The following is a 27,079-nucleotide window of genomic DNA, read 5'->3' on the forward strand; positions in this document are numbered from 1 at the left end:
GAAACAGGCTTACAGTGTCCGTACCAAGCCCATTTCCGTGTCGAACTCCCTGGCCAGGAACACCAACTGTTGTGTTGGCTGAGGGTGGGACTTGCTCGATTTACTAATACGCACATCTGGTCTAGAAAATTTGGTGTTAGCCTAACTGTTTGACTAAACCCCCTTTGTTAGGTTGTGTAGCAACCAGCCATCTAGGTACATGTTGATGTGTACCGGCGCAGCAATAGCACCACCTGTTTCCACACTCTGGTAAATACATATGGAGCCATACAAAACCTGAAGGGGAGCACCCCGCGCTCGAGTACTTTGCCCAAATGGGTGAATCGAGGGAGTCTCTGACTCACTGGGTGTATCAGTATGTGCGGGTAAGTATCGTTCAAATCTAGCGAGGCTAACCAGTAGAAACAGAGCATGGAGAATAATAGTGTGCTCGGCATTTCCAGGAAGCTCATACAGAACGGGGCACAGCCAGTAGTCTCAGTTGTAGTCCATTGTAGACCAATACTTGCGAGTAATAGCCTGGACTTAACGCCGGATCCCCTATCTTGTGTATATCACCCTTTGTAAGCAAACTATCAACCTCCTGTCGGATTGCGGTTCCACATCGGGGTGATCTCTGTAGATGTCAATAGGTTCTGAACATATGCCCATCTACTTTGTCGCAAGCGAAAGCATCAAACCTGCTTCCTCTGTGAGCTGGACCCCCGAGAAAGAGTGGGGTCCACCACCTGGTCCCTTCTTTCTGTGGGCACGTCGCCACTCTTCCCTACCCCGGAAGAGTCGGGACGCTTGCCTCCTGGCTACTTCTGGCCAGTGGGTGCCGACTTTGGTCGCTATGTTTTCTCAGCTTGGGCTCCTTACCACTTCCTATTGGCAGAAGCCAAACTGCAGGTCTCACCTGTACCAACTGGTCAGTGGGATTCCGAAGCACCGAGACTGCTCCAACCTCAAAAAAAGAGGGTGGCGAGGTCCAGCCTGTGTAACTGAGGTGGTGGTGCGCCAAGTGAAAACAGCCAAAACCGCATTCCGCTGTACAGAGGCAGCCCCTGCCATTAGAGCCAGATGACACTGCAAGATATTCCACTTAGTCGTGTGGTGTCCCACCAATGGCTGTGTCTGCTGGTCTAGGAGGCTGGTGCGTTCCGCCATTGAGACTTCAGAGTGCTGTCAGCGCAAAACAATTTGTTCCAGTGGGCTGGCCACAACTCGAAGGTTGAGGGTCGCCACTCTGCTATCAGTGCGTGGATTGTTTCCAGGCGAAATATTCCATGAACGGGACCATCCCCTTTGCCCATCTCACCAAACCAAAAAAATGTGTGGTACCAGGGCCAGGGGATGAACCGAAGGATCCAAGATTTGACACCAGACTCAGCTGGCTCCGGTCTCAAACACAGCCCGATCGGGTAGCGCTTAATCCAACGGAAAAGTTTGAGCATAAAATTGAGCTACCCTACCCTACCCTAAGGCCTCTATCTCGCGGGGGACCAAGGTCCGCCCATCAACATCGTCTGTGCGTTCCCCCCTACGTCCAGCACTCGGCGGGATCTAAAGCAATACCGAATGCAGGACTCTGGATTTCGGAAGTGACAGTCCTACCGAGAGTGACTGTTTCAGGATCGAGGGTGGGGTGGGGTGGGGGTGGGGGGGTTGAACATCGGGTCACTAGGATCGATGTTCCCCCCTCACCCACGGCGTGGCTCACAGAGTCATTACGAGGAACAGACTCTGAGGGGCCGCCCGAGGTATTACATTAAAATGATACTATTTTGACGGCCATATTGGATTTATGCAAATGGGGATCGTTATTCAATCAAATGTTTCACAATCACATACATTCACACACACCAAACCATATCGCAGCAACTATATTTTCCATGTTGTAAAAATGCACCAAACGGCCATTTTGAATATATGCAAATTAGGTATATTTCCGAAGCCGAGATTTTCCTAGACTTTTAGTATGTCAATCTAGGCACCTCCCCGGAATATATTGTGAAGAAATTATTTCTGTTGCAATTTGTGATGGGTCAAACCATAAATTGACTGGACTAGAAATCGATCACGGTCATGTCCAAGAAACGGTTGATGACATGTTCAAATGTTGATATTTTCGATGTTTTGTGGGACAAAAATGACCACCAGTCGGTCAAAGGTCAACCAAATAAAACAATATTCGATGTGAACATGTCTCCTATTCTGACATGACTTTGTACCGGCTTTAAAGAAAATCTGTCCAGGCGTCTCTGAGAAATGATGACGGACGCACTGACGCACGGTCGGATGGACCCCAAAAAATAACTCCCCGTTTCGGACTACGTCCGACGGAGAGTAATATAATAAAAGAGAACGAGCAAGCTAGTTGTCAGTGAATCATAAATATATCAAACAAACAGATGGTGATAAGTTTAATACACATGAATTTAGAGTGTTCTATTTCAAGACGAATTAAAAAGTGTACAACCAACACACAGAAAATTGGGATAAATGTATCAGGATAGAAAACACTACTTATATTTTTATTTATTTTGTGTCTTTTGTATCGTAAGTAAGTACAAAATGGGGGATATCTCTAAGCATTTATCGCCATTTATGTCTTTGACGTGTGTTTTAAAATTAGTATTATAAAAGCTCTATACACAAATTCCTGACAGTTTTGATAAACTTATTTTTTTAGTGCAATTTTCTTTTCAAAATGTGGATGCAACATTTTGCCTGTTACCGGTCTATGTTTTTGCTTTGTTTCTGTTCAAGATAGTTCATGTATTTATTGGTATGTTCGCAATGTGTACTAGACTATGCACCAATGTCCATGAGTTGACATAAATGATATAAACCTAGTCTAGTATTCCCATGAGATTCAGAAGAATCATTACCAATTGTGTATAACCAGTAACCAGTCAAGTCGAAACAGTCAAATTTTGCATCGGATTTTGATGAATCCAATTTACTAGTATGCATGAAAGTTTTACACAGGACATCTGTCATCCGGACTATGGGAAGATTTTATACTGATGAATTAGGTGATCAAGTTTGATAAAGTTTGGAATAGAATTAGAAAAATTATTGTACACATATAAACAATTACAACGACGACAAAATTTTCCCCTTAATATACCTTTCATTTTCAACTGATACGGGCAAGGTAAAAAACGCACATAGTTGATAGAAGAAAGTTCAAATCTATCCCCCTCCTTACATAGATTCTAATCATCGATTCCATTTATTAACTGATCACTACTTATATGTCCGCATCCGAATTACGAATATTATTTTATTCGCCAGAGGTAGAACAATAATAATGAGATGAACAGAACTAAATCTGTGTCTCGTGGTTTTGAGGATTTTTGAGAATGCTTGATCAGTCAAAGAAGCGTGGCAACAGCATAATGTAAAGTAATATGTTAGACCAGTTATGACAATGAATAACGTATAAACTAACCATAGTTAAATGGTTACATTATGTGTCATACTATAGCTCTAAGTCAAATTATACTTGTTTACAAGAAACACTAAATGATTTGGAATAATGCTTATTTATCATAATCTGTTTACTATAGATGTTTACCACTCGGCTTAATAGATTCTGCTTAAAAACATTTTTCAAAAACATCTCAAACTGTCACACGCACGCACGCACGCACGCATCGTACACTGTAAATCTCGGAAGCACTTTCAGTAGTGTTTTAGTATTTTTAGAAAAGTGTTCTAGGGAGTTATTAAAACATTTTTGATGAAAATTAAGCACATTGTAAACACACAAAAATACACTTTTCTGAAATAAAACACTAGGTGTTTTACGGTGACATAAATGTGTAATTAAAGTGTTTATTGACAGAACATTTAAGGGCTAATGCATCCATCTTTATGCAAAATTGAGTGAAAAGTCTGGGGACTCGTAAGTAAACATTACAGTATATATGCCAACTAGACAATCACCGAAAAAAGTGACATTACCTCCAGAAAATAATGTTATGTCACGCACCAACCTATTTGGTCTTACCAACCTAAGTACAACTAGAAATCGAGACACGTGGTGAATTAAGTACCTCATGGCCTAACGGATTTTATTAATCCGCATTTGGTGAACGGCAGTTGTAGTTACAATGACATATGAACATTCTCACATGTTTTTTTCTCTCGAAAAATGCTCAATTTGAACCACATCAGAAAGCAAAATCAACAACGATGTTTCAACCCAAAACACCAAACTATAAATGTTTTCAAAATGTTAATGTATAATACACATTTGTGTTCATGAGAGTAAAACACTAAAACACTTTTCTTCTAAATTGATAAATTGTTTTATCATGAAGCACTTTCTAAAACAAACACACATGTAATGTTTCAAGGTAAAACACTCAACTATGCATGTTTTATAAGTGTTTATGTATACGACATGTACACAATTTCATCAGTGTAACTCCAACACTTTTCTCACAAATTGTTTTGTTTTGAAACACTTTCTAAAACAAACACACATGTAATGTTTCAAGGTAAAACACCCGACTATGCATGTTTTATAAGTGTTTACATATATGACATATACAAACGGTCATAAGAGTAACTAAAGGACTTTTCTTTGAAACTGTTTTATTTTGAGGCACTTCAGAAAACAAACAAAGATGCAATGATTCAACCTAAAACACCCGGCGGAGCCTCAGAGTTGAATTCCAATATGGTGATTACCACACACCTGTGCAAAGTGTCGCTTAATTTAAAGGAGCTCCTTTAGGCTTCTAATAATACATAACCATTCAATTGTTATTTAGAAATGTAATTAATACAAGAAATACAATATGAAAACAAATATTGAACAATAAATAAGTTTGCTACTTCTTTGCAAATATTTTGAGATACCTTTCGTAAAAGACGGTTGACATTAATGTATGTTGCGTGTTCAAGTAATGGTAACCTGTGTCGTGCGCATACTCATTCATGATTGAATAAATTATACTACCGGGAGTGCGTAGACATGTGGCATATTCGTTGAAGAAGCAATAACAACTTGAACCGAATGAAGTCTTTTTTGATTTTCCGAGGAAAGAAGGGAACCGGAAGTTATCTTAAACAAACCTGAAGGTATGATGATATTGTTACTCCGTTACGAAGCGTGTGGAAAGTGTAATTGATTGAGCCAGCGTCGGCAGTTGTGTACTACATTGATATTTGTAGCGACCTCCATTCATTTCTTTATGTGTGGGATAACTGATTAAACTCAAGTTCACGAATTTACAGGACCAGAGAATTCCATAGCACATTACGTCCATGCCGACATCCCTCAGATCAAGATCTGAGTTACCAAATAATATCATAGAAATGTTGCAAAATTTAACAGGAAATTTCACTTCAATTCGTTTGTGGTCATATTTTCGTCCTCTTATTACATGCGCGTTAGAATATAACAACAGTAATATTTTCATCGTATATCGCATTGTTTGAAACAATAATGATAATTATTTGAACATTACTCACTGCATTTTGATAAAATTATACTTTTCAGATTTTAAGAGAAGCGATCGAAGCGAAGAAAATGAAACTGCTAATGTTGGGAATTAATTGTGTCCTGTTAATATGGGTTACTACTAAAAGGGTTCAAAGATGTTATTGTTCGTTTCAGTTAATTACTCAGCTGGTTTGAAGTGTCAATTTTCGCAAATATTGGGTATTGTATCTACAGTTTCACAAAAGGTTTGAATTTCAGTACAAGTAAACACACTTACTCACGCGATTGATAATATCTTTTACAACAACTATACATGTCTGTTACACTCGAACTTACTTTATTAATGTTTATATTTATAAATACATTCTTACTTGATTATGTGGTTTGTTTATCGTTTGTTATGATTACTATACAATAGTGTAAAGTGCCTCATCATGAAACGCATCATTTGATATATTTTGTTTTCATCATGTTATCAGTGTAAATACATTTTAAAATGTGTCTCTGTTACGAGCACTTGTCAATATTGTGTTTTACTGTTCAATAAATATTTCTGGTGGAAACTCTTTTCAATGTGTGGCTAGTAAAATCACTTTATTACAACATGTCTTCGGTTGAGACATTTTTCTATGTGTCGTGATTATAGACACTTTACAAAATGTGTGTCTAGTAAAAACACTTTTAAAAGTGTTGTGATAATAAGCACTTTATATACATGTTTCTAGTGGAAACACTTTTAAAAATGTATTTCTAATGTGTTATGGGTAAAAACATCCCTGAAATGTTCCACCAAAAGTGTTTTCATAATATACACTTCTCGCAATTATGCAGATTATAAACACTTTAAGTGTTTTTAAAGTGGGGACAAGCTATAAAAACTTTAAATGTTTTATCACAAAACAGTAAAAATGTTTTATTTTAAAACATCAGTGTTGTAAAATAACTCATTTGCGATAATGAGAAAAACACTTAATGTGTTTAATTATAAATCACTTAAAAGTGATTTTAAAGTGGGGACAAAAATGTGCCATATTTTAAAACACATAGATTTACAGTGTAGTGTCTTTTTCATCCTGCCAATGTTTGAATGAAGAATTAATCGAATGATTCAATCTTATGCAGACAGGATTTTTGAAACTCCATGGTGCATTGCTGAATTTAACAACATAAAACAAATATGAAAAAACGCATTCACAAATCTTCTTATCTAGAACAGTTAGGTTTTGTGAAGAGATTGTAAATGTACTTTTTTTAAATGAAAATTTAAATCAATTTCAATTGTTCACAAAAACGAAAATGGCAGCCAAACCCCGTGACTTGGGAACATCGACTGGATAGATCACAAAAAAGAAAAAAAAGCAGAACAAAATTAACTAAGCTAGCATATTAACCCAGGTAAAACTATTCTGTAGCATTATAACCAAAGTAGAATGATTGCACTGCAGAATCAAATAAACTGACAAATTGTATTACAGAGGAGACAATGGTTTGAAAAGGAGGATAGCTATAATGTCATCTTTCGTACCACAATCTTTACGCTTATTCTTGAATGTTTTATGGTAGACCTAATAGCACTGGTGCTCAGTTTGGCATCCTTTACTCTATGTTTTTACCGTATTTCCTCAAACCCAGCAAATAGAAGTGTGCGTGAAATCATAGGACGAAACGGTGTGCATTGTCGTGCGATAAGTGTCATATTGGTGATTGACAGGTCATACTTGTTTTAAACTCTGCAAGGACAGTTGGAATCTATCAGGTGTGCTTGTGATTTACATAACAAAGGATGTTTACGATCCACTGAGTTGCCTATGTGACATAGCTGCTGGCAAGATCACATTCTGATCCCCTATTTTAGTGAATGTATTCATTGTATGTTTCTGTGCTTTGTTTCTTGTAATTATTTTTAGATTGATTAAAACACACATACCTTGAGTAGATATTCGTAGAAGGAATCAAGGCCAGCTCCAAGACCGCTCTGTCTTCCAATCCAATTACCAGTTTGAATATCTACCACATTACCTGTAATTACAATACGGGAGAGCAAAACTAGTCAACAGTTGATCATACTAAGTTCCGATGATTCTAAAAGAAACCATTTGGCTATGACTAAAGTAGTGTATGGCAGGTATAATAAAATCAGGCATCTCTTCATGTCCTGTACATGTCAAACATCTTGTTTTTTCTCCTCGATCCATCTCCCCTCTACAGTCCAGAATTGCAGGTGTTCAAGAATGATATGCTGGGTTGCAGTGATGACCTGACACATAAATAGCCACACACTGGAAGCAACAGACTGACCTGATCTCCGTAACACAGCAGTGGTAAAATGGTTTGAAGAAGCAAACTTGCTGAACACGAGATGCAAAAATGAGAGGTTATAAACGACGGATAGCAAATGAATGACACAGCAAAATGATTGAACATTATGCTTCAGGCATGAAAATCATTAAAACGGTATCGTCATTACCTAGTAGTCCAGTGTTGTTAGAGCGTAAATTCCATAGAGTGTGAACAGATCTTCGGACAAAGCTTTCGAACACAGGGTCGTCAATTAACTTACTCAAAGTTGCAAATTCTAAACGTAAAGATCCCGCTCCAGCCAGGCATGTCTCATTCAAAGAATTTTTCGGAAGACCGAACTTCAGGTTCACCTACGAGAAAACAACACCACACGCATGTTAATATCACGGTCTAAAGAGCGCTCAATATCACAACACATACTTTTTAGTTGAAGAAACTGTTTATTTTTTTTATTAGAACAATTACGAAAAGGTAGACTAGGCGTAATAAATATAACTGCAGCGAGGACAGGTAGGACATATGGACAGTGGACATATGCTGATATGTGACCAGACATACATACAGTGGACATATGCTGATATGTGACCAGACATACATACAGTGGACATATGCTGATATGTGACCAGACATACATACAGTGGACATATGCTGATATGTGACCAGACATACATACAGTGGACATATGCTGATATGTGACTAGACATACATACAGTGGACATATGCTGATATGTGACCAGACATACATACAGTGGACATATGTTGGAATGTGACCAGACATACATACAGTGGACATATGTTGGAATGTGACCAGACATACATACAGTGGACATATGTTGATATGTGACCAAACATATATACAGTGGACATATGCTGGTATGTGACCAGACATACATACAGTGGACATATGCTGATATGTGACCAGATATACATACAGTGGACATATGGTGATATGTGACCAGACATACATACAGTGGACATATGCTGATATGTGACCAAACATACATACAGTGGACATATGCTGGTATGTGACCAGACATACATACAGTGGACATATGCTGGTATGTGACCAGACATACATACAGTGGACATATGCTGGTATGTGACCAGACATACATACAGTGGACATATGCTGGTATGTGAAGAGACATACATACATACAGTGGACATATGCTGATATGTGACCAGACATACATACAGTGGACATATGCTGATATTTGACCAGACATACATACAGTGGACATATGCTGGTATGTGACCAGACATACAAACAGTGGACATATGCTGGTATGTGACCAGACATACAATCAGTGGACATATGCTGGGATGTGACTAGACATACATACAGTGGACATATGCTGGTATGTGATCAGACATACATACAGTGGACATATGCTGGTATGTGACCAGACATACATACAGTGGACATATGCTGGTATGTGAAGAGACATACATACAGTGGACATATGCTGATATGTGACCAGACATACATACGGTGGACATATGCTGACATGTGACCAGACATACATACAGTGGACATATGCTGGTATGTGACCAGACATACATACAGTGGACATATGCTGATATGTGACCAGACATACATACATTGGACATATGCTGATATGTGACCAGACGTACATACAGTGGACACATGCTGACATGTGACCAGACATACATACAGTGGACATATGCTGACATGTGACCAGACATACATACAGTGGACATATGCTGACATGTGACCAGACATACATACAGTGGACATATGCTGATATGTGACCAGACATACATACAGTGGACATATGCTGATATGTGACCAGACATACATACAGTGGACATATGCTGATATGTGACCAGACATACATACAGTGGACATATGCTGATATGTGACCAGACATACATACAGTGGACATATGCTGATATGTGACCAGACATACATACAGTGGACATATGTTGGAATGTGACCAGACATACATACAGTGGACATATGCTGATATGTGACCAAACATACATATAGTGGACATATGCTGGTATGTGACCAGACATACATACAGTGGACATATGCTGATATGTGACCAGATATACATACAGTGGACATATGGTGATATGTGACCAGACATACATACAGTGGACATATGCTGATATGTGACCAGACATACATACAGTGGACATATGCTGATATGTGACCAAACATACATACAGTGGACATATGCTGGTATGTGACCAGACATACATACAATGGACATATGCTGGTATGTGACCAGACATACATACAGTGGACATATGCTGGTATGTGACCAGACATACATACAGTGGACATATGCTGGTATGTGAAGAGACATACATACATACAGTGGACATATGCTGATATGTGACCAGACATACATACAGTGGACATATGCTGATATTTGACCAGACATACATACAGTGGACATATGCTGACATGTGACCAGACATACATACAGTGGACATATGCTGGTATGTGACCAGACATACAAACAGTAGACATATGCTGGTATGTGACCAGACATACAATCAGTGGACATATGCTGGTATGTGACTAGACATACATACAGTGGACATATGCTGGTATGTGATCAGACATACATACAGTGGACATATGCTGGTATGTGACCAGACATACATACAGTGGACATATGCTGGTATGTGAAGAGACATACATACAGTGGACATATGCTGATATGTGACCAGACATACATACGGTGGACATATGCTGATATTTGACCAGACATACATACAGTGGACATATGCTGACATGTGACCAGACATACATACAGTGGACATATGCTGGTATGTGACCAGACATACATACAGTGGACATATGCTGGTATGTGACCAGACATACATACAGTGGACATATGCTGGTATGTGACCAGACATACATACATTGGACATATGCTGATATGTGACATAGACGTACATACAGTGGACACATGCTGACATGTGACCAGACATACATACAGTGGACATATGCTGACATGTGACCAGACATACATACAGTGGACATATGCTGATATGTGACCAGACATACATACAGTGGACATATGCTGATATGTGACCAGACATACATACAGTGGACATATGCTGATATGCGACCAGACATACATACAGTGGACATATGCTGATATGTGACCAGACATACATACAGTGGACATATGCTGATATGTGACCAGACATACATACAGTGGACATATGTTGGAATGTGACCAGACATACATACAGTGGACATATGTTGGAATGTGACCAGACATACATACAGTGGACATATGCTGATATGTGACCAAACATACATATAGTGGACATATGCTGGTATGTGACCAGACATACATACAGTGGACATATGCTGATTTGTGACCAGATATACATACAGTGGACATATGGTGATATGTGACCAGACATACATACAGTGGACATATGCTGATATGTGACCAGACATACATACAGTGGACATATGCTGATATGTGACCAAACATACATACAGTGGACATATGCTGGTATGTGACCAGACATACATACAGTGGACATATGCTGGTATGTGACCAGACATACATACAGTGGACATATGCTGGTATGTGACCAGACATACATACAGTGGACATATGCTGGTATGTGAAGAGACATACATACATACAGTGGACATATGCTGATATGTGACCAGACATACATACAGTGGACATATGCTGGTATGTGACCAGACATACATACAGTGGACATATGCTGGTATGTGACCAGACATACATACAGTGGACATATGCTGGTATGTGACCAGACATACATACAGTGGACATATGCTGGTATGTGAAGAGACATACATACATACAGTGGACATATGCTGATATGTGACCAGACATACATACAGTGGACATATGCTGATATTTGACCAGACATACATACAGTGGACATATGCTGACATGTGACCAGACATACATACAGTGGACATATGCTGGTATGTGACCAGACATACAAACAGTGGACATATGCTGGTATGTGACCAGACATACAATCAGTGGACATATGCTGGTATGTGACTAGACATACATACAGTGGACATATGCTGGTATGTGATCAGACATACATACAGTGGACATATGCTGGTATGTGACCAGACATACATACAGTGGATATATGCTGGTATGTGAAGAGACATACATACAGTGGACATATGCTGATATGTGACCAGACATACATACGGTGGACATATGCTGATATTTGACCAGACATACATACAGTGGACATATGCTGACATGTGACCAGACATACATACAGTGTACATATGCTGGTATGTGACCAGACATACATACAGTGGACATATGCTGGTATGTGACCAGACATACATACAGTGGACATATGCTGATATGTGACCAGACATACATACATTGGACATATGCTGATATGTGACCAGACGTACATACAGTGGACACATGCTGACATGTGACCAGACATACATACAGTGGACATATGCTGACATGTGACCAGACATACATACAGTGGACATATGCTGACATGTGACCAGACATACATACAGTGGACATATGCTGATATGTGACCAGACATACATACAGTGGACATATGCTGATATGTGACCAGACATACATACAGTGGGCATATGCTGATATGTGACCAGACATACATACAGTGGACATATGTTGGAATGTGACCAGACATACATACAGTGGACATATGTTGGAATGTGACCAGACATACATACAGTGGACATATGCTAATATGTGACCAAACATACATATAGTGGACATATGCTGGTATGTGACCAGACATACATACAGTGGACATATGCTGATATGTGACCAGATATACATACAGTGGACATATGGTGATATGTGACCAGACATACATACAGTGGACATATGCTGATATGTGACCAGACATACATACAGTGGACATATGCTGATATGTGACCAAACATACATACAGTGGACATATGCTGGTATGTGACCAGACATACATACAGTGGACATATGCTGGTATGTGACCAGACATACATACAGTGGATATATGCTGGTATGTGACCAGACATACATACAGTGGACATATGCTGGTATGTGAAGAGACATACATACATACAGTGGACATATGCTGATATGTGACCAGACATACATACAGTGGACATATGCTGATATTTGACCAGACATACATACAGTGGACATATGCTGACATGTGACCAGACATACATACAGTGGACATATGCTGGTATGTGACCAGACATACAAACAGTGGACATATGCTGGTATGTGACCAGACATACAATCAGTGGACATATGCTGGTATGTGACTAGACATACATACAGTGGACATATGCTGGTATGTGATCAGACATACATACAGTGGACATATGCTGGTATGTGACCAGACATACATACAGTGGACATATGCTGGTATGTGAAGAGACATACATACAGTGGACATATGCTGATATGTGACCAGACATACATACAGTGGACATATGCTGGTATGTGACCAGACATACATACAGTGGACATATGCTGATATGTGACCAGACATACATACGGTGGACATATGCTGATATTTGACCAGACATACATACAGTGGACATATGCTGACATGTGACCAGACATACATACAGTGGACATATGCTGGTATGTGACCAGACATACATACAGTGGACATATGCTGGTATGTGACCAGACATACATACAGTGGACATATGCTGATATGTGACCAGACATACATACATTGGACATATGCTGATATGTGACCAGACGTACATACAGTGGACACATGCTGACATGTGACCAGACATACATACAGTGGACATATGCTGACATGTGACCAGACATACATACAGTGGACATATGCTGACATGTGACCAGACATACATACAGTGGACATATGCTGATATGTGACCAGACATACATACAGTGGACATATGCTGATATGTGACCAGACATACATACAGTGGACATATGCTGATATGTGACCAGACATACATACAGTAGACATATGTTGGAATGTGACCAGACATACATACAGTGGACATATGTTGGAATGTGACCAGACATACATACAGTGGACATATGCTGATATGTGACCAAACATACATATAGTGGACATATGCTGGTATGTGACCAGACATACATACAGTGGACATATGCTGATATGTGACCAGATATACATACAGTGGACATATGGTGATATGTGACCAGACATACATACAGTGGACATATGCTGATATGTGACCAGACATACATACAGTGGACATATGCTGGTATGTGAAGAGACATACATACATACAGTGGACATATGCTGATATGTGACCAAACATACATACAGTGGACATATGCTGGTATGTGACCAGACATACATACAGTGGACATATGCTGGTATGTGACCAGACATACATACAGTGGACATATGCTGGTATGTGAAGAGACATACATACATACAGTGGACATATGCTGATATGTGACCAGACATACATACAGTGGACATATGCTGATATTTGACCAGACATACATACAGTGGACATATGCTGACATGTGACTAGACATACATACAGTGGACATATGCTGGTATGTGATCAGACATACATACAGTGGACATATGCTGGTATGTGACCAGACATACATACAGTGGACATATGCTGGTATGTGAAGAGACATACATACAGTGGACATATGCTGATATGTGACCAGACATACATACAGTGGACATATGCTGGTATGTGACCAGACATACATACAGTAGACATATGCTGATATGTGACCAGACATACATACGGTGGACATATGCTGATATTTGACCAGACATACATACAGTGGACATATGCTGACATGTGACCAGACATACATACAGTGGACATATGCTGGTATGTGACCAGACATACATACAGTGGACATATGCTGGTATGTGACCAGACATACATACAGTGGACATATGCTGATATGTGACCAGACATACATACATTGGACATATGCTGATATGTGACCAGACGTACATACAGTGGACACATGCTGACATGTGACCAGACATACATACAGTGGACATATGCTGACATGTGACCAGACATACATACAGTGGACATATGCTGACATGTGACCAGACATACATACAGTGGACATATGCTGATATGTGACCAGACATACATACAGTGGACATATGCTGATATGTGACCAGACATACATACAGTGGACATATGCTGATATGTGACCAGACATACATACAGTGGACATATGTTGGAATGTGACCAGACATACATACAGTGGACATATGTTGGAATGTGACCAGACATACATACAGTGGACATATGCTGATATGTGACCAAACATACATATAGTGGACATATGCTGGTATGTGACCAGACATACATACAGTGGACATATGCTGATATGTGACCAGATATACATACAGTGGACATATGGTGATATGTGACCAGACATACATACAGTGGACATATGCTGATATGTGACCAGACATACATACAGTGGACATATGCTGGTATGTGAAGAGACATACATACATACAGTGGACATATGCTGATATGTGACCAGACATACATACAGTGGACATATGCTGATATTTGACCAGACATACATACAGTGGACATATGCTGACATGTGACCAGACATACATACAGTGGACATATGCTGGTATGTGACCAGACATACAAACAGTGGACATATGCTGGTATGTGACCAGACATACAATCAGTGGACATATGCTGGTATGTGACTAGACATACATACAGTGGACATATGCTGGTATGTGATCAGACATACATACAGTGGACATATGCTGGTATGTGACCAGACATACATACAGTGGACATATGCTGGTATGTGAAGAGACATACATACAGTGGACATATGCTGATATGTGACCAGACATACATACGGTGGACATATGCTGATATTTGACCAGACATACATACAGTGGACATATGCTGACATGTGACCAGACATACATACAGTGGACATATGCTGGTATGTGACCAGACATACATACAGTGGACATATGCTGGTATGTGACCAGACATACATACATTGGACATATGCTGATATGTGACCAGACGTACATACAGTGGACACATGCTGACATGTGACCAGACATACATACAGTGGACATATGCTGACATGTGACCAGACATACATACAGTGGACATATGCTGACATGTGACCAGACATACATACAGTGGACATATGCTGACATGTGACCAGACTTACATACATACATTTGAATCTTTTATTCTCGAGTAATAAAAAAAATCAGTTAACAATCGCTGTTTAAATACAAGAATTGGACATATAGCGGTAAGTATAAATCAAAGGCGAATACAAGTGATACAGAATAACAATATGTTTGAATATAAACGATGAAAATTAATTACAGATGATAACAAACTGATATATGTAATCATTTACAGGTAAATAATAGAGTCGGTAAACTGAATTTGGGGAGAAGTATTAATAGTTATACCATAAGTATACCAATTTGTAAATAAAGCAAATATAAGGAAAGCGTATATGACACGTAATTTTATCCGTAGAGAGATAAATGCGATACAATCGATCTTTATAGATAACATTGATAGCCCTATCAAGTTTTTCATCAATACGCATGTAAACTTGCCCACGGAAAGATTTAATGTGTTTAAGCATTGGGTTTTACATCCCAGTGTTATTACACGAATCGTACTGACAATACGTCAATGTCGAAATAGTTCAACACATAGTTTGAAACAAAAGGGGAACCCCTGATATTATAACTTTAAGTAGCGGGTTTGACCAACGACTTCACGGAAATATTTGATTCACCAATGGCGATGTGGCCAACAGCACAGATCCTTTCAATATCAGCGATATTTTTCAGGAAAAGAAGAACAGCCCCATCAGCGCGGGATACCGCTGAAATGTGTTGTGTGTCGACATATTTTGCACGTACATCTCAATACTAATACCACCTGCAGAGTCGCATTGAATACCATGCTTAGGTGTCAGTCCTACAGTCCACTGAAAAGATGTTCTAGACTCGCCATGGCGGCGGCCATCTTGGCTTGCTGCCGATCGAGTCTGGACGAACTCAAAAATAAAAATGAACGTGAAGTATTTCACACTTCAAAGTAAAAACAAATCCACCAAATAAAACACCGTCACCTTATAGTGTCAGTACAAAGTTCCGTCACTTTGCTTTCCAGAACTTGAAACAGGTCACAAGTAAATGTACAAATAGATTCATTAATTGGTAAACAGTCACTGGCATAATAATTGAAACATTTCGGCAGCCAGTGTTATTGTAATATATAATAATAATTCGTAATCGCAAAACAGAACAAAATTACCCAATTATTTCTGAAAAACGAAAATGATTGATAAGACCATAAATGAACACCAGTATGATTGCGAATAAAAATCAAGCACAACATACAATCACGTATTATATTAGTATCACGAATATTCGAGACTACACAGCGGGAAATGACCTAGAACTGCCACGTCTGGACACAGATGGGTCAGCGCACTTAATATCCTTCTAAAATGTAACTAGTGGGGCCTTTATTGTGACTTAAGGTAAAATTTAATGGTCAGTGGTTATCTAAAAAGCAAAGTTCATAAATATATAATGAAACCGCTTAAAAATTGTCATGGTCATATCCATGGTCATATAAAAATAATCGAGGAATTGGAAATTGTAGTCGTTAATAAAGTTCATTGCGCATAATATTAAACCGAGGGAAATAATTAAAACTAAACATTAGATTCAGTAGAAAGTACATATACAAGTCGTTTAAAAGGCATAGATAGGTCTTTTTAGTACAATAATCACATAGAATAATGAACACGATTTGAGCGTGCTTAGTGTACGTTGAAGTGTAAGAGCGTACATCGTAAGTATAAATTAAAAATAAATATGGTGCGATTAGTATAGTCACATTTGTTCTAACAACAAACCTTCAGCCGAAGCAAAATCAATCTATTAACTAAATGAGTGTCACAAATTGAGACGTAATAAGACGTGCAAGGTCACATGTTTGAAATGTGGATGACACGTACCACACGTTGCAACACAAGGAAGACTTCGATGACTTTACTGATAGATCTATTCAAAATAGTTGACGACACCTTATTAATTACTCATTAATGCATTCGGAACTTGGTTTATGGTGTTCCATGATTAATAATCAATTGAAAATGTGCGAGGTATTTCAAGCACGAGCATATTAATTGGTGCGTGCATATGACAGAAGACCACACCTTCCAGCCGACTTAATTAGAAGGCGTGTCTATGTAGTGGAAAACGACTTATGCAAACGTTGCCCTTGATATTGACCAAATGAATGAGCGACAAATATATAAGATAATACCACTCCTGCTAATGGGTAGATATTACTAATTCTCTACTTACCCGCGGATGAGGGATACCAGTCTGTGAATTATCAAAAGCGGGAAGTAACCTTGTACCAAGGTCATGTGCTAGATATAACAAACCATTTTGGTATTCATCCACCGTCATGTTACCAAATGGTTGCGATGAGTCTACAACAATTAAATGCGCTGATAAAAGAGCCCCAAGTACCCTGTAAAATAAAAAAAAAATAAGATTTACACCACGATAAGTGAATTGCTAATGTCATTTTCCAATTAGCCTATTAAACATTTATTTAACATATTCAGTGATATGATTTAACTTTATGCATATCAGTGGTTTCAAAGGATAACGCGTTTACCTATCCAATCCGTTATTACAATCATACAAATAAAGGATAACACAGATATGAAAAACAGCTACAACGAAGTGTAGCAGTTACCATAGAAACGTTTTTACACGACAAGAAAAGATACATCCTTAAATATCAGGAGCATATGAGCGGCGCAATTCAATTGGTATTCATCCGTATATGACTAAGGTGATCTTCCATCCCACAAAGCTTCCAAGTAGGTATGGATATATTTGATCAATCTTCACACCAACAAGTCGTCGACAACAAAAACTACTATAAATGTTTAAGAGAAGATAGGGAGGCCAGCAAAGAATAAATACTGAGTTATGCGTCTACTTGATTACTATCAGTAATTTCCACATTGAGGGCGTAAGGGGTCACATAAAGGCACATGTAACGATATTTTACTTAGCAGTCCTGATTCTAGAAACGCACACAGAGCACCGACATTATATGAAGCACGGCACATGAATCGACGTAAGTTTCCTTACATATATTTGCACACATAATTCAATATAGTCTCATTTTAATTTTAGGTATGTATTAAATATTTAATTTAGATGTCAGTGATTAACTACCAGGTAACGTTCTTCGTACTAGTTGATTCATATAAAAAATATTTATTTTAGTAATTAAATGCGATGTGTTACATTCTCTCGTGTTTATAATTAAGACATGTGTAACTGTAAGTTTGTAAGAGCGTCCATAATTCGTCCGCCTCAGATTTTTTGTTTGACGCAAATTGCAATAGCATTATTACCTAATATATATTATTACGATTGTTTAATTCGACTGTAAACAGTGCGCGGACCAAATTACATGTATTAACAATCAACACAGTGGTTGCGATAGTCCAGTGTCTTATAAGCACTCGTAACTGGTTTGGACAAGGTATTTTGAGGTATGATTTTTGGCAGCTAGAAAACTGTGTGCACATTTTGTTTCCTCCCCTGTCTTATATATAGTGCAAGCTGATCGGCCGGCAACAAGTATTAGTGATTTTCGTGGTTTCGGAGCGTGATGATTAAATTTAATAACATATGCTTGCTTTACATTACTAAACTGTTTTAATTCCATAATTTCTATTATTTTGAGCAAGGGCAAGGTCCTGTACCGGGACATAGTCGATCGGCCCCATAGACGTCAACGCATTGAGACGAATAGATCGTCAAGCCTCTGTGGTTTAGACATATGCGCACGAGACGTCAAATAATAGATTCAAATTATACATAATAAGATTAACCCATGATGCACTTATTCTGCTAAAACCATTTCACCTGGTTCCAATGTATCAAATCAACGCAACAACTTCACATGGTTCCAATGTATCAAATCAACACAACCACTTCATCCGTTGCCAATGTATCAAATCAACACAAGCGCTTCATCCGGTGCCAATGTATCAAATCAACGCAACCACTTCACCCGGTGCCAATGTATCAAATCAACACAACCACTTCATCTGGTGCCAATGTATCAAATCAACGCAACAACTTCACCTGGTTCCACTGTATCAAATCAACGCAACCATTTCATCTGGTGCCAATGTATCAAATCAACGCAACCACTTCATCCGGTGCCAATGTATCAAATCAACGCAACCACTTCATCCGGTGCCAATGTATCAAATCAACGCAACCATTTCATCTGGTGCCAATGTATCAAATCAACGCAACCACTTCATCCAGTGCCAATGTATCAAATCAACGCAACCACTTCATCCGGTGCCAATGTATCAAATCAACACAACCACTTCATCTGGTGCCAATGTATCAAATCAACACAACCACTTCATCCGGTGCCAATGTATCAAATCAACGCAACCAATTCATCTGGTGCCAATGTATCAAATCAACGCAACCATTTCATCTGGTGCCAATGTATCAAATCAACGCAACCATTTCATCTGGTGCCAATGTATCAAATCAACACAACCACTTCATCCGGTGCCAATGTATCAAATCAACACAACCATTGCATCTGGTGCCAATGTATCAAATCAACGCAACCATTTCATCTGGTGCCAATGTATCAAATCAACGCAACCACTTCATCTGGTGCCAATGTATCAAATCAACTCAACAACTTCCTCTGGTTCCACTGTACCAAATCAACGTAACCATTTCATCTGGTGCCAATGTCAATGCAACAACGTCATCTGGTTCCAATGTATCAAATCAATGCAATCATTTCATCTGGTGCCAATGTATCAAATCAACGCAACAACTTCACCTGGTGCCAATGTATTAAATCAATGCAACAACTTCATCTGGTGCCAATGTATAAAATTACTGCAACCACTTCATCCGGTTCCAATGTATCAAATCAACGCAACCACTTCATCTAGTGCCAATGTATCAAATCAATGCAATCATTTCATCTGGTGCCAATGTATCAAATCAACGCAACAACTTCACCTGGTGCCAATGTATTAAATCAATGCAACAACTTCATCTGGTGCCAATGTATAAAATTACTGCAACCACTTCATCCGGTTCCAATGTATCAAATCAACACAACATCTTCATCTGGTGCCAATGTATCCAATCAACACAACCACTTCATCTGGTTCCAATGTATTAAATCAACACAACCACTTCATCTGGTGCCAATGCATCAAATTAACACAACCACTTCATCTGGTCCCAATGTATCAAATTAACACAACCACTTCATCTGGTCCCAATGTATCAAATCAACGCAACCACTTCATCTAGTGCCAATGTATCAAATCAACGCAACCACTTCATCTGGTCCCAATGTATCAAATCAACGCAACCACTTCATCTTGCGCCAAAGTATCAAATCAACGCAACCACTTCATGTGGCGCCAATGTATCACATCAACAGAGCCACTTCATCTGGTCCCAATGTATCAAATCAACGCAACCACGTCATCTGGCGCCAATGTATCAAATAAACGCAACCACTTCATCTGGTGCCAATGTATCAAATCAACGAAACCACGTCATCTGGTGCCAATGTATCAAATCAACGCAACGACTTCATCTGTTGCCAATGTATCACATCAACAGAGCCACTTCATCTGTTGCCAATGTATCAAATCAACGTAACCACGTCATCTGGCGCCAATGTATCAAATAAACGCAACCACTTCATCTGGTGCCAATGTATCAAATCAACGAAACCACGTCATCTGGTGCCAATGTATCAAATCAACGCAACCACGTCATCTGGTGCCAATGTATCAAATCAACGCACCCACGTCATCTGGCGCCAATGTATCAAATTAACGCAACAACGTCATCTGGTGCCAATGTATCAAATTAACAGAAACACTTCATCTGGTTCCAATGTATCAAATCAACACAACCACTTCATCTGGTGCCAAAGTATCAAATCAACGCAACCATTTCATCTGGTGCCAATGTATCAAATCAACGCAACCATTTCATCTGGTGCCAATGTATCAAATCAACGCAACCACGTCATCTGGCGCCAATGTATCAAATAAACGCAACCACTTCATCTGGTGCCAATGTATCAAATCAACGAAACCACGTCATCTGGTGCCAATGTATCAAATCAACGCAACCACGTCATCTGGTGCCAATGTATCAAATCAACGCACCCACGTCATCTGGCGCCAATGTATCAAATTAACGCAACAACGTCATCTGGTGCCAATGTATCAAATTAACAGAAACACTTCATCTGGTTCCAATGTATCAAATCAACACAACCACTTCATCTGGTGCCAAAGTATCAAATCAACGCAACCACTTCATCTAGTGCCAATGTATCAAATCAACGCAGCCACTTCATCTGGTTCCAATGTATCAAATCAACAGAACTACTTTATCTGGTGCCAATGTATCAAATCAACAGGAGCACTTCATCTGGTGCCAATATATCAAATCAACACAACCACTTCATCTTGTGCCAAAGTATCAAATCAACGCAACCACTTCATCTCGTGCCAATATATCAAATCAACACAACCACTTCATCTTGTGCCAAAGTATCAAATCAACGCAACCAATTCATCTCGTGCCAATATATCAAATCAACACAACCATTCATCTCGTGCCAATGTATCAAATCAACACAACGACTTTATCTGTTGCCAATGTATCACATCAACAGAGCCACTTCATCTGGTCCCAATGTATCAAATCAACGCAACCACTTCATCTGGCGCCAAAGTATCAAATGAACCAACCACTTCATCTGGCGCCAATGTATCAAATCAACGAAACCACTTCATCTGGCTCAATTCTATCTAATTAACGCAACCCTTTCATCTGGTTCCAATGTATTAAATCAACGCAACCACTTCACCTGGTTCCAAACTGTCAAATCAACACAACCACTTCATTTGGTTCCAATGTATCAAATCAAAACAACCACTTCATCTGGTTCCAATGTATTAAATCAACGCAACCACTTCATCTGCTGCCAATGTATGAAATTACTGCAACCACTTCATCCGGTTCCAGTGTTTCAAATCAACGTAACCACTTCATCTAGTGCCTTAACGCAACCACGTCATCTGGTGCCAATGTATCAAATCAATGCAACCACGTCATATGGTGCCAATGTATCAAATCAATGCAACCACGTCATCTGGTGCCAATGTATCAAATCAACGCAACCACGTCATCTGGTGCCAATGTATCAAATCAACACAACCACGTCATCTGGTGCCAATGTATCAAATCAACACAACCACGTCATCTGGTGCCAATGTATCAAATCAATGCAACCACGTCATCTGGTGTCAATGTATCAAATCAAATCTCAACAATAACATTTGATGTTAGTATCTATCTATATATTGCACAATACACATTTCAGAAACGTTAATTGAATCAGCAATATTTTCATTTCTCCCAGCTTTACAGCATCTATGGCGACACTAGGCGATATAAATGAATCTAGATTAACGCAAAAATGTAGTAAAGAATGGGTAAAGCCGCCAATGACTGTCAGTGTATATGGTAATACAGTAACTGTAACAAAAACTGGCAATGAATACGGCAACTGATGTAGTCGAAAGAGAAGTGGTAATTAAAACAAACGTATTTGTGGAAAACATGATGATGATGAACTTGTGTCAGACGGAGAGTCCATAATGAATGTATTCAGATCAATTATTGTAATCGTTTTGTTCACATGTGTGACATTTATTTAACAAGCTACATGGATTTTGATACTCAGTAGTTTTGATTTTGTTGTTGTTTGTTTTTAACTTTATATCTTTTATATTGTTAAGCGCCTATGAACATTTAATTGTGGATATATGGTGCTATATAAATGCATACTTATTATTATAAACAAGTTTATCTCGTGTAATGACTGCATCGCAAAGGTAAAGAAACACTGATGAATGAAAGCCGAGATCCGCCCGAGTTTAATCTAGTTCGTTCAGAGCCGAATGAAACAGCACTCCCAGTTACTTAGTATGGAAACAAAATGGGTGAAATGTATTTAGGTGTTGTGCTTTTGTTGTTGTTTCCTTACATGACACGATGCATGTCAGAGAGACTGAGAATGTCAATGTAGAATAAACTGCTCATTTCGGCCAACCTATCGCCTTTATCGTTTTTTAATCGACCGGGATACAGCTAGTATTAATTATTATTAACGACACTTCAAATCTATGACACTTTGTATCGTACGCGAACGCAACTTGAAATGCCACCTCTTGTTAGCAGAAAAACGAGGAAAATATTGATGTGGTTTTATTCCAAAAATAAAGATACCAAAGCCACTTGGTCTGGTAAAATTTTATATAGAATTTTCAAAATTCGATCTATACGTACTTTTAGTATTCTCACAAACAAATAAAAGCGGGCACATGCCGTAAAAATTATGAACAACGCTTGACATGTATAAATAATGTATTGGGCTGCAGAAAAACACAATGTGTCAAATTTAGTCGTAGCCGTAAATTGTTGGTGGCCGGTCGATGACCAGTTTAAAAATCATGATTCGCAGAAGACTTTCGGTACTGAAAATCATCGACCCTAGTCAGGTTTATCTAATTTTCCCAACTTGCCGTGTACATTAATGTATATCATCCTTATATTTCTCCTTGAACTGAGGTCAAACCCTACCCCTTTGTCAAAATATATCGATGTTTCTCGATTGAATATTTTAAAACCTGCCACAGCCCAAACAACTCTGTGAATTTACGGCGGAGATAGGATGGTAGATATATGAAAACCTTTTAAAACGCTTTGTTACAACGTCATTGCTTATTATTGATAATTTTATATAGCGCATTACATAAAACATATAATCTCAACGCGCTTTACATTAAAATAGTTATAAAAATACATTATTTAGAAAAATAAGATTACATTAAAAACACATTATTGTACTAATGTAATATGATAAGCTATATGGTAAAGATGAGTTTTTAGTTGAGACTTGAAAGCAGACAAACTGGGTGCTAGGCGAAGAGTTCTGGAAAGTGCGTTCCAGAGCTTGGGTGCAGCAACCGCAAATTCCCTCTTTCTGTAATGCTCGTGTTTATAACGGGGTCCAAATAACCTTATAGTGAACGAAGTAATAGATAAGATGGCGCTTCATTGTTTTAAAATCTTACATACAAACATTAAAACCTTAAAAACAATACGCTTGGAAACAGGTGATTGGCTGAAAATCACCTGATCGAAGCAAGACCTGGGCCACAGAACCAAATTTGTCCGTATTATCAACAGGATTTTGCGAGAGAACCACACCACAACTATTTTAGCAGCACATAAGTTGCCGACAAATGTCGAAAACTGGTGAATTTTACGGGTTCGAGTTCGAATAAAATAAGACCAGCGATTGAAAAGAATGGTTATTAATATAATCCCCGATGCTCATCGAATTTTTATTTTTAATTTCTCATTTCAATGATAGAAATCGATTTCAAGGCGACTGTTTTACCAAGACAACTTTAGTTCTTTTTTAGTTTCGTGGTGAAAAATTAGAAAAAAAACATATAATTAATTGTACTTGTTTAATTAATTATTCGAGTTTCGACCCCTCAAATTACTGAACATGATGCCCGTAAATTACGGTCAATGTCTATCTCGGCTCATTGTGCTGAATGTCTGACGTCGGTAACGAGGCCTTCCTAAACTCAGTATGGAGAAACCAACGACGGTTGACATTCCAAACATTCGAAATTATTATCGAAATACGAGATTTGTTTAGATATTTACAAACATACACAAAATAAACAAGAACTCTGTATGTCACATCACAATATTGATTGTTGATAAAATATTCAATGTCAGTCAAGTCTAGGTCAAAGGTCAGAATGCGTGCATACAGTTATAGATAGTTAAACGTATTTGAACTCCTGACGCTCATTCAACGTCCATGAAAACAAGAAAAAACAACTATAAACCAATGTGAACTCTTTTTTCCGGGTGTGAACGATCGAAAATTCAACAGACTCAAAAAAGACGAGCAGCAAATGATTACTGCCCAATATCGCCGTCGAACGAATCTTATTATTGTAAACATGGGTGCTACCATTCGTTTATCTATAGTTGTCACAGTATGGCGTACGAGCAGTAGTCATTGATAGAATTTCGGCTCCGATCGTTGTGATCGATGCGTTTACACGGCCGGAGTCATGTCGAGGCTAATCTTATCACAGCTCAATCCCATGGGTTTTTAGAGCCGAACTTGGCTAAAGCAGAACGCGTATACATGGCCATTTTTGCTGATAAAATGCTGACGTGTACACGCACTACATCACTACATCACAGTGACACAGCCATCTAACGACGACGTACATCACACTAACTCAGACAACAAATGTACCATAACACATTATCCATCTAATGTCTACAACATTACACTGGTATCAATCTAATGACTACAACATTACACTGGTATCAATCTAATGTCTACAACATTACACTGGTATCAATCTAACGACGACGTACATCACACTAACTCAGACAACAAATGTACCATATCTCATTATCCATCTAATGACGACATACAACATTACACTGGTATCAATCTAATGACTACAACATTGCACTAACTCAGACAACAAATGTGCCATATCACATTATCCATCTAATGACTACAACATTACACTGGTATCCATCTAATGACTACAACATTACACTGGTATCCATCTAACGACGACGTACATCACACTAACTCAGACAACAAATGTACCATATCACATTATCCATCTAATTTCTACAACATTACACTGGTGTCCATCTAACGACGACGTACATCACACTAACTCAGACAACAAATGTAACATATCACATTATCCATCTAATGTCTACAACATTACACTGGTATCCATCTAATGACTACAACATTGCTCTGGTATCCATCTAATGACTACAACATTACACTGGTATCCATCTAACGACGACATACAACATTACACTGGTATCCATCTAATGACGACATACATCATTACACTGGTATCCATCTAACGACGACATACAACATTACACTGGTATCCATCTAATGACGACATTACACTGGTATCCATCTAATTACGACATACAACATTACCCTGGTATCCATCTAATGACGACATACAACATTACACTGGTATCCATCTAATTACGACATACAACATTACACTGGTATCCATCTAATGACGACATACATCATTACACTGG

General features: G+C 38.6%; 1 protein-coding gene across 1 annotated transcript in view; it reads right to left on the reverse strand.

The window, feature by feature from the left end:
* The window catches only part of LOC144350054 (ER degradation-enhancing alpha-mannosidase-like protein 1), a 51,549-nt gene extending 33,271 nt beyond the window's left edge, over positions 1-18,278 (reverse strand). The window contains exons 1-3 of the mRNA XM_085497274.1: positions 18,137-18,278; positions 7,911-8,094; positions 7,371-7,462 (exon numbers count right to left, since the gene is read on the reverse strand). Coding sequence (XP_085353400.1) covers positions 7,371-7,462; positions 7,911-8,094; positions 18,137-18,244 — 384 coding nt within the window. The 5' untranslated portion in view covers positions 18,245-18,278. The remainder of the gene's footprint in view (positions 1-7,370; positions 7,463-7,910; positions 8,095-18,136) is intronic.
* Positions 18,279-27,079: the final 8,801 nt, after the last annotated feature.

Source organism: Saccoglossus kowalevskii, chromosome 3, assembly GCF_978046115.1.
Source record: "Saccoglossus kowalevskii chromosome 3, keSacKowa6.1, whole genome shotgun sequence".
Taxonomy (NCBI): domain Eukaryota; kingdom Metazoa; phylum Hemichordata; class Enteropneusta; family Harrimaniidae; genus Saccoglossus; species Saccoglossus kowalevskii.